The sequence below is a fragment of the Epinephelus fuscoguttatus genome, linkage group LG13 (assembly GCF_011397635.1).
Source record: "Epinephelus fuscoguttatus linkage group LG13, E.fuscoguttatus.final_Chr_v1".
Lineage (NCBI taxonomy): Eukaryota > Metazoa > Chordata > Actinopteri > Perciformes > Serranidae > Epinephelus > Epinephelus fuscoguttatus.
The window spans coordinates 20,935,381-20,946,401 of NC_064764.1; the positions used below are offsets into that span (position 1 = coordinate 20,935,381).

The 11,021-nt window shown below is 40.3% G+C and overlaps 1 protein-coding gene across 1 annotated transcript; it reads left to right on the plus strand.

Annotated features, from left to right (window-relative positions):
- Nucleotides 1-6,098: 6,098 nt before the first annotated feature.
- tbr1b (T-box brain transcription factor 1b) lies at nt 6,099-10,649 on the plus strand. Its single transcript, XM_049594004.1, has 6 exons — nt 6,099-6,945; nt 7,159-7,313; nt 7,520-7,641; nt 7,909-8,067; nt 8,319-8,380; nt 9,150-10,649. The coding sequence occupies exons 1-6, from the start codon at nt 6,254-6,256 to the stop codon at nt 9,991-9,993; spliced, it is 2,034 nt and encodes a 677-aa protein (XP_049449961.1). The 5' UTR covers nt 6,099-6,253; the 3' UTR covers nt 9,994-10,649.
- Nucleotides 10,650-11,021: the final 372 nt, after the last annotated feature.

An 11,021-nucleotide genomic window follows, 5' to 3' on the forward strand; every position in this document is an offset into this window, starting at 1 on the left:
TTAAACATTCATATTTGGGGCCCCCTCCTGCTCAAAAAAAGAAAATGGAACACTACATTTATTACCACTGGTAAAGTTTGTCAAGAAAAATAAACTGTTGTTTGTTTGTGACAGCCTGGATGTGAGCGACGGAGACATAAATCATGTCACATTTATTTTTCCTCTCAACTTGGAACATGGTTCTCTTCCCTGTAGAATTCAGAACTGATCATTAACCTTTCTTTTAGTTCCTTCCCTTGCCTGGTCACATTTCCTCTCTATTTGGTTCCTGGCCCCATATGCCACTTTCCTATTTCCTGCCTGCAGACAGCAGGGAGTAGCTCTATTATCACCTTCCTAGAGCTGTCTTTGAATGTGAGAGGCAATTCCATTTCACTCAGCCATGGGGAGGAGGAGGAGGACGTGGAGGAGGAGGAGGAGGAGGAGGGAGAAAAACACACACCATAGAGCACAGAGAAATTGGTTTAAGGTTACTTCTTATGGTCGAATGTAAGACTGTGTTGCTTATCTGCTCCTATTGCCTGGATTTAAGGATTATACGATGCACAGTCTGTTGTGAAGACGCAGGTTTTTGTGGAGTAGCTCCAAATCAGTGCAAAGGTTAAGTGCCGTGTATCATGTCTGGTTGTTTTGTGAACACTTTATCGTCAGGTCCATTTAGAAGTCACCTTTTGAAATATTAACAATCCTAAAGCAGCTATATTACACTGCTGTGAAGCTGTGCTAAACATATCGAAGATGTCTCCGATTCCTCCACTCTCAAGTGTGTTCTCTCCATTTTGAGACATTTTACTCGAAGCCTGCGTTATTTTTGGGCTTCCCTAAGTCTTATCCCAGCTTTTATCAGCCTCTAGTTCTTTGGAATGGTAGGGCTCTTGACAATATTGCTCCTGGATAAATTAAACATGAGTTACGTAGAGTGATAATCTGTGGGCCTCTCTTTTCACACTGCATTCCCAATGAGCTGTGTGTTGGCCTGGTGTTGTTGCCTGTGATTTTAATGAAGATTATTCTTGTAACACGACAGTCGCCTGTTTGCTCCTATTCTCCCCCAAAATATTTTCTCCACAAACAGAGAATTTGGTGTTCTTTCGAAGGGGATCCGTGCAGCATTTGTGTTTTATTTGAAAAGTATTTCAGATGCAGGTTAATCACCAGTTTATTCATAATTAAAGATATTTAGGTGCCACACTTTGGAGGTTGATTAATCAGATAACAGATTTTTTGAGTTGTTGTTTTTAGAGTACACATTCATCATTATGTCTAACCTAGTTATCGATTAAACAATACGCTGGCAGACACAGCTGTGACTGGGTAATTAGTACTTATTTTCATCCTGTCTAAGCAATGCAGGCTCGCATCAAAAAAAAAAGAAAAAAGGCAAAGCTTCAGTAACTGCACTGGAGCCCTCTGTTTTTCTATTGTTCAGCTTTATGGGGCTGATAGTGCTCGGGGAAACCTCCGAGGGTTCTCAAAGGAGTAAGTGCACACTTCATGGCATGGCCACTCTTAAAATGGAACTGATGTTTTATAAATAATTTCAAAGTTACAAACATCAGCCTCACAATCACAGCGATTCAATGATATTCATTTGGCATAAGTCAGTTTCATTTCTGTGTGCTTTTCATCAGAAATGGCTTAAAAAGTAGAGTTAGTCTGAATTTTTCATGCCGTGGGCTTACTGGGGACAGTGGCCATGTTCTTCACTTGCAGACGTCTGACAGTGCATGGCAGCAGAAATAACAAAATGGTCACAAACCCCAGCTGCACTCCCTGGGTCACACGGGCTCTTTAAAATTTAAAGAGACTAGCAACAAACCAAACAGTTGATAACAGGTCAGAAGCAGGTGATAAAAGAAGTTTTCGTAGGAACATTAGCTCTTCCACTAACTTTGTGATTCCTGACATTATATCCTCACCATTTGTTAAGCCCAAATAATACACAGCAGAGAGCACCAGGCAGTTAGTCTCTAAGGGTGTGTAGTACCCTAAGGGTTCAAATATTTCACAAGTGTTACTTTGCTACAGAATTGGTACGAGACAAAATTCACACATTTATAATTATGCATTAATTTTACATCACCGTCATCTGTATTAACATTAGTCCTTTGAAAGGGGGGAGCTCAGATGAGCAGTGTGGGTATCTCATGCTGCATTCTCCCATAGACTTATACTATTATTTCCATAGGAGTGTGTTAATTATCACACTGCCGTTGTCCTGTGATGTAGAAACAACTGACAGGGATAGAAAGATGTGAGATAAAAATAACTAACAACGACGTCTGCTTTACCCTCTGCCTTATGCAAGAGATAAATAAATGTGGCACAGGAATATGAAGTGGCATACTGATGATCTTTCACACAGGATTGTGGTTACGACCTTGTAATAAACTGCATAATGAATGATAGAAACTATGCAATTAATTGAATCAAAGTCGTTTTCAACTATACAACAATAACTTTGAATAAAGTGTGAAAATTAAATCAAAATAACACAGTTTACAAGAAAAATGTAATTTATGTTTCAGCAAACTGTAATGCAAGCTAAACAGCATGGGTTAACAGTATGACTTTGTTCACTGATAACAAAGCAATTGGATTTAATTGGTGAATACTACAGGGATAGAGAGATAAATCTCTGCTTTATTTTTATAAAGCACATGTATAAATATTTGTTTTTTGGGTGGATAATCTCTAGAGTGCAGGCTGCAGGTATGGTGTTAGCACAGGAGCCATGTCACTTGTATTTCCACTGCACATCATGATCACCTGTTCTAATTACTGTGAGCTTTGTGGTAAAGAATCACGGTTGGGTCAGGACATCAATAATGAGCAGGTGTAGGAGTGCACTTCTGCGTAGACGCGTGTCTCGGTGTGTCCAGGGAGGACGGCTAATAAGGGTTTAAAAGCCACAACTGTCCACTCCGCCCCTTAGCAGGCCTCCAGCTGTCTTCCCTGTCAGAGAGCACCCTGATTCCCTCTGACAGAGCAGATCACTGATGGCAAGAAACCACAGGGGGGAAGAGTTATGATAGCAAAGCACAAAGCACCACCACACTTGATCAGATTAGTCATGCTAGTTAATTAAAGACTTAAGGTAAATACAGGTTTTGTCTGCTTTCCCTTCTAAATCAAAGGGCCTTAAAGTAAGGAGGAAATACTTCACTTTGATTTATTGATGGAAATTGCAATGTGACGTCTGGCAAACAACATATAAATAACTTAAAGGCCATCTTAAATGCATTCCCATGAAATTTTTAGTGCCGCTGTAATATAAGCCACTACCTGTCATGAATCCCAAATAACCTTGGCTCTATCCTCTTAGTTCAGCCCACTGTGCCTCATTCCTTATTACTGGCCTGACAAGGAAATGTTTACCCATCCGACAAGAGACAAGCCATTTCATAGTCGGAAAAAGCAATTTCACCTGACTGGAGTAGCACACTATGTCCCCATATCCTTGCTGGCTATAATTTTGTTGTCATTTTGTGTGCTGTGATCATATCATTGAAGTGACAGTGCTGGGCATTAGGTAAAGTCCCTAAGCCGGTGCTCACTTTCAGGCTTTTTCTCTCCTTGTCATTCACATTGATTAGATTAGACCCAGGTGGCAAGCAGATTCCTTTGGCACAACAATAAAAAATGGTGATGCAGTGGCTTGAAGAAAAAAAGCATGTTGTTTTATGCTTAACTGAACACTGAACTGGTTTTATGGGGGGAAAAAAATCACAGATTATGAGGGGTTATTTCTAACCAAGAGCTTTCAAATAGGTTTGTCACAGCTGAGTTTAAAATGTATTTTTTAATATACTAAGCCTGCATTGACAAATTGAAGATATATACATGCACTTATTGGAATTAAAGTTAAAAAATATGCTGATTTTGCAGTAGAAATGGCATAACACTGCTTATAGGGAGTGACCCAGTGCATTAAGCTCAGCTGGTCAATGGAGGGTTTGTACAAGGCAGGAGGAAGAGATCCTAATCTGCACCATGCTGTCTCCCCGAGGGACAGTGCCGGCCACGGGCATAACAAATCAGCCCCCCTCCTCTTTGGTTATGTCCACTAGCTAGCTGAGCCAATAGAAAGAAAGGACTTAGTTGGATAAATAGGTGCCACAGCACCTGGGGAAACAAACTGAGTTGCTGCACGAGTGATTCAACAATTGGTTTGTTCAGGGGAGAAAAAAAAAAGGAAGCCCATTTTGCTTATTAAAGATCAGTGACGGAAGTGAACCATAATCCTATAATGAGCAGAGCAGAGAGCGGCCTCCATCGCTCGGGCACAGACAAGCCTGTGCTTGCATGTTTCACAGGAATAGATTGCTGGACCCTCTAGCCAACTGTAATGACCCCTCTTGTTAGCTTCAGAGATTCATGGCTGTTCCTTAGAGATACAAACTCGTGGATGTGCCCGCCAGTGAAACAGGCCTTGATTGGTCTTCTCTTAACCCTGTCTGCTACAGACCGACCACACTGTGCACACTTGCAGGTTAATGACATTGCAGGAAAACTAAACCAAAAGTTAGAAGGGGAAGTGGAAATGATCAGTTTTTGATTCAGTTTATACTGCAAGGTGTTTGTCTATTACACACAGACAGATAGAAGCACTTGTTAACATAATGCAGTTGAATGCCTTTCTATACCATAAACTACAACTCAAAACATGACAACTGAGTCATATACATATATATATATATATATATATATATGTATATGAGATATATGAGAGCTATTAAATTGCATCTCAGTCTTCATCCAAGCTGTCTGACAAATATAATGTGATAAAGACATTAATGTGAAGTGGAATACACCCCCTGAGCAGTTTTTCTGATGGGCTATGGCAACACCACTTGGACAAACCACATGCAGAACTGCAGTTCAGTGTAATATCAGAGCCGGATTGTAGTAACAGCAATTTGTGAGGTTTATTTATGATTATAATTACATGATTATTTTGGACAGCAGTGAGATGTATGATAACCTGTCACAAAATAGTCTGTTTTTAAATTTAAAATATTTTCATGAATACATTGGGGTTGATTAATTAGCATATTTGGATAAAGGGGTGGGGATGTGTCCCCCCACCCCCCACCCCACCCCCCAAATTTATGTTGCAACTACGGCCTTGAATCAACACCTTTCTGACACAGTATAAGTCTGATAAAGGTTGCAATGAACTGGAAGTGTATAGATGTGGGGCAATTTCAAAAACACACACTTGAAAAGCAGTTTGTGTTATTTTGTTTAATCTTAAGTTAAATTGAGAAGAAAGGTTAATGAAACTTCTAGTTCTTTTCTATTTTAACTCTTATATACTGAACTCTGTAGCTGCTGACAATAAACTTGTTCCGTCTCAGAGACTTGCAACCTACTGACATCAAATTTCATCTCTATTTGAATATAATTTTGTGGAAAATCTAATTACATATAACCACTCATAATAAGTCTCTAACTCTGACACTAAGTTCTCCACAGAAACAAGGAAAGACTTTATCAAATTATATCAAAAATCCTTCCAAAGCAGCAGCAGCCCCTGACATGTACTCTCTGTGAGATGTATTTGCCACAGCAGCTCTGTTATCAGTCCACCGGCTCATAACTTTAAAGGCATCAAATATTCATCAGCACTGGGACTCATAAACACATCTTCAGTGGGACGCCATGATTTCACGCTATACCACAAACATTTTAAGGCATCAGATGCACTGCCTGTCATGGACTGTCATTTTTGGCGTGTTAATAATATATCTTGGTTTCTTCGGCAGACATACTTTGGCACTCATGGCGCATAAATAGGTAAATAACGCGGATAAATAGGTAAATAACGCAGCTGACGTTGCAGCTGAAAACAATCCTCAGAAGGGTTATACTTTTATCTTTATTTTTTGTTGTTCTTGTTCGTATATGCATTAAAGGACACAGTCGGAGTCCATATGTTTTAATCAAATATATCCATGTCACACTACAAACAAATCACTTTGCTCACAGCGCTCCTCAGATTGTCCTAATTAAGAGCTGTCTAATTAAATTACAGCCTTGAGTTAACCAATGGCAATACTTGTTTCATTAGCAAAGCGGGGAGAGTGATGGAAAGAAAATCCTTCCTGATTGCAGGATGGTGTCAATTGGCTAATTTGCTGCCTTCGGTAGCACAAGTCATAGCAAGGCGTTTTCATAGTGTTAGATTAGGAAAAGGCGCGTGCAAAAGCTTGTGATATAGGTTGAGCTAATAGTGGCTTCCTATTGAGCTATGCAGGTCGAGAATTGCATCTCGCCAGCGAGTGATCTCTCCAAGAAATTTATGAATGTGGGCAGTGGCTTTTCGAGCTCCGATGGATCAGAGCTTTCGTTGCAGGACCATCCTATTATATCTGCAAGTGACAACCTGGAGAGAAGTTCACCTCTGAAAAAAAACTCTAGGGAGATGACGAATCAGTCAGAGGCAGACAATTTTCCCGACTCCAAGGACGCATCAGGGGACGTCCAGAGGGGCAAACTCTCTCCTGGTCTTCACGGAGTCTCTGACATCCGTCATAATTTCGATGGATCTGCAGGAGAAAGGTGCATCTTTTCTCCATCCACCCAGCCACAGTCAGTCTCTGCAGCTCCCAGTGCCATGTTCCCTTACCCGAGCCAGCATGGACCAGCGCACCCGGCTTTTTCTATTGGAAGTCCCAGCCGTTATATGGCCCATCACCCGGTCATAACTAATGGAGCTTACAACAGCCTTCTGACCAACACTTCTCCTCAAGGCTACCCGGCAGCGGGCTACCCTTACGCGCAACAGTATGGACACACTTACCAAGGAGGGGCTTTTTACCAGTTCTCCACGGCGCAAGCAGGACTGGTTCCGGGGAAAGCGCAGGTGTATCTGTGCAACAGGGCCCTGTGGCTGAAGTTTCACAGACACCAAACAGAGATGATCATCACAAAGCAAGGACGGTAAGAGCGCATACATATATCTAATACACCTGCAGATTGTTTGGCCATATTACTGTGAAGCTTTTAGCTCAAAATGGATGCGTATTAACATCGAATCACTCTTTCTCCAAATAAAAAGGATTCAAGGATAAAAACGCAGAAGTGAATCTGATTTTTGCGCCTTTTTTGTGACGAGATGCGCTTTCTAAATCTGTCCTCCTTTATTTTCCACAGACGAATGTTCCCATTTTTAAGCTTCAACATTTCTGGCCTTGACCCAACTGCTCACTACAATATATTTGTGGATGTAATACTTGCTGATCCGAATCACTGGCGATTTCAAGGAGGCAAGTGGGTGCCATGTGGGAAAGCAGACACAAATGTAATAGGTACTTTAATTCATTTATTGCCCCAATTAACATTTTTAATCCCATAATAAAACGTGTTTTTTGATTTCATACCTTTATTTCTTACCACCGTATGTGGTTAAAAATTCAGATTTAAAAATCTTGGCAAACGAATTTATCATTTTTGTTAATAATAAAACATATATCCTGTGTTTTAACTCTTTGTATTTGTGCGTATTTGTTTTTAGGAAATAGGGTTTATATGCACCCGGACTCACCAAATACCGGAGCGCACTGGATGCGTCAAGAAATATCATTTGGAAAGCTAAAGCTTACAAACAACAAAGGTGCCTCCAACAACACGGGGCAGGTAATGCAACATTTTATCAAAGCTTTCATTATAAATATTTTTGGATTATTTGTGTACCAGTTGGAAAAATGCAATGCTTTTTTTCTTTCTTAGCCTCCCATTATTTCTTATCTGGAGTGTCTTACTTGTATCATTTGCGCAACAACAGTAGTGCAACCTTATTACATTAATCATTAAATAAAAGATAAAATCAGTTTTTAATTCTGCTTTATTCTATCCAAACTTTGAAGCTGAGTTTCTGACGTCCGTCTCTAATTGAATCTCCAGATGGTGGTTCTCCAGTCTCTCCACAAGTACCAGCCCAGGCTCCATGTGGTGGAAGTAAACGAGGATGGGACAGAGGACACCAGCCAACCAGGAAGAGTCCAGACTTTCACCTTCACAGAAACGCAATTCATCGCCGTCACAGCTTACCAGAATACCGATGTACGACCACTTCATATTCCACACACTCTAACACTGCCAATGCCCCCTCCAAACAAGTCTCTTATCTATTTTAAAGCATTTAGAAATAAGAAACAGAATATTCTACACTTTCAAATAATGGTTAGTTTACTTATTTGTGTGTAACAATTTAGGACAATGCGCAAAATAACTATAATATTATTTCTGGAATTGACGCTGCACTTCAATGATTTGCGCTGATTTTCTAATCAATGCATTATTTTTTCCCACAGATTACGCAACTGAAAATCGACCACAATCCGTTTGCAAAAGGATTTCGGGACAACTATGACACGTAAGATTTTCTTTTATATTTTGGATTTTTGAACTTGATTTTAATTTTGTTCAGTGTTGCTTTATTTCATGCTGCTGTAAATCAAATAAAACTCTAAATCAACAATCAGGTTACATCTTATTAAAAACATAAAAGCACTTCCATAATTTTTCTGCAATATTTTGTGAATTGCTGTCCAAATTAGAAGAAGCTCATAAGATTTAAAAATGAATCGAATAAACAAATATAAAATGTTTTTTTTTTTAAAGTTTGAATTTCTGCAACTGAAGCAGGTATTTTTTTTTTTACTTTAACAGACAGAAATTTCATGTAAATATGTGACAAAAAATAATAATTAACATCCAAATATTTGTTCCGTAATTGTCCATTGGTGGAAAAAAAATCCTCTTCATGTGAGCTCGGCTTGTCTTGCTCTGAAAATAAGTGCATGCTGAGATTTTAATAAAACCCGCAAAATTTAGTGGTGAAACATCTGAATAAAGCGATCCATTTTTGGAAATACAGCTTTGTTCATATTTTTATTTTTTAATTTTTTATAAAGCAGTGGGCCTATTTGGAAACACCACACGTGCGTAAAGATTAGATTTGATGCCACCCTGCTTTTATGTCTATCAAGGCAGATTTTTTTTTTTGCACACATGAGATGTGAGATTCTACTAATTGGTGAAAGTGATATTGACCTACATTTTGTTTTATCTCTAAAGAACCAGCGCGAGCGCTCTGTTTAGTCACTGAATTGTTTCTCTGTTTTTCCTCTCCATCTTTTCAGTGTCTACACAGGCTGCGACATCGACCGCCTAACTCCATCACCGGGTGACTCTCCGCGTTCACAGATCGTGCCGGGTGCGAGATATGCCATGCCTAGCTCTTTCCTGCAGGACCAATTTGTCAGCACTTATGCCAAATCTCGCTTTCACCCTGGCGTGGGGACTGGTCCTGGCACGGAGCGCAGCGTCCCACTCGGCAACAGCTTGCTGTCCCCGCAGCAAACCGACGAGCCCACTGTTGCCACCCCCCCGCAGCGATGGTTTGTCACCCCTGCCAACAACCGACTGGACTTTGCTGCCTCGGCATACGACGCCGCTGATTTCGCCGGTAACGCGGCCACCTTGCTGTCCTACGCAGCGGCCGGAGTGAAGGCTCTTCCCCTGCCGACTGCAGGCTGCTCCAACCGGCCTCTTGGCTATTACGCAGACCCGTCAGGCTGGGGAGGACGCACGCCGCCGCAGTACTGTGGCGTAAACAGCAAATCCAGCTCGGTCTTTTCCTGCTGGCCCGCTAACTCTATCGGTGGCAGGGCCGGCACCAACTACCTGGCCGAGGAGGGGGACTCCATCCCGACCGAGAGGTCACCCATCGGCGGCTCGGAGGAGGCCAAACCCAAAGACATGACATCAGAGTCGAGCTGGATAGAGACCCCGTCCTCCATTAAGTCCATTGATTCGAGTGATTCTGGTATCTTTGAACAGGCCAAGAGGAGGAGAATCTCACCTTCTGCCACGCCGGTTTCAGAGACAGTGTCCCCGTTAAAATCTGAGCTGCTGGCACCGAGAGAGTGTGAGAAGAACTGCACAAAGGACATTGGTTATTACAGTTTCTATCCTCACAGTTAAAACAACGAAAAAGAAAATCTATCTATCTATCTATCTATCTATCTATCTATCTATCTATCTATCTATCTATCTATCTATCTATCTATCTACAGGTTAATCAATTAAAAAAAAAAAAGATGAGAAGGACTGTCACCTCAACAGTAAATGGCCAAAGTGTAAATTCTTCCATGGCTCGGGCGCCTAGTTTCCAGAAAACACTGTAATTGTGAATATAATGTACATAATATTGAACATTTGGTGATAGTGATTGGATGTACACAGAATAGATTAAAATCCGACTCATAACTAGTGTTTTAAAAAAAGAACCTCTTCTGTTGAGTAGCCTGAACTGTTAGTAAAGAAAGATATCGAGAATCTTGTACATGAAATGTTCTTGTGTAGCATATGCTGGCATATTAATCCCTGTCAGTGACAAAAAAAATGTATTTTGTACTTTATCAAAGCTGTAGGCTACCAAAAGTTTATGACGATCACTGCTACATCCATCCTACCTGTGGTTAAAGAAGTTATAAATGTTGGTAATGTAGACTTAGAGTCCTTTTTTAATTTTATTTTATTTATTGATTTCAAGCCGGTTATTTTTCATAGCCTGTATGCTATGCTGTTGTGGAAATCTCTGTATCTGCTGTAACGTGATTGAAACATAATAAATGATGATAAGGACACGTAATTCACGTTTTTATTTTTATCTAATAAGATCATGCATCTATTAAAAATGATTTGCATTTGACAAACGAAGAATTTATTTGGCTGTTTTTCATGAACGTACCATCACCTTTTCGGTAATTCAGATTTAATGCGGTTATGAGGGAATATTTTAATCTCACTATGATCCCAATTAGGTGATGCTTGTGAGAGACAATCTTGTCACCCGTCATACTACATATGAGACTTTTTTTTTGTTGTTGTTGTTAAATTGGACACCCTGCCCTGTCGCGCGTCTGCTGATTGGTTCAGAATATTCATAAATAAAGTAAAAAAAAAAAAATCTTGGTTTCAAAGATCCGTTTAATGAGACTTCCACCTGG

Excerpts from the sequence above, each read along its gene's own strand:
- tbr1b (XM_049594004.1), top strand. The coding sequence starts at position 6,254 with ATGCAGGTCGAGAATTGCATCTCGCCAGCGAGTGATCTCTCCAAGAAA. Across the intron at positions 6,946-7,158 it reads ATCATCACAAAGCAAGGACG|ACGAATGTTCCCATTTTTAA; the intron begins GTAAGAGCGCAT and ends TATTTTCCACAG. Across the intron at positions 7,642-7,908 it reads CCTCCAACAACACGGGGCAG|ATGGTGGTTCTCCAGTCTCT; the intron begins GTAATGCAACAT and ends TTGAATCTCCAG.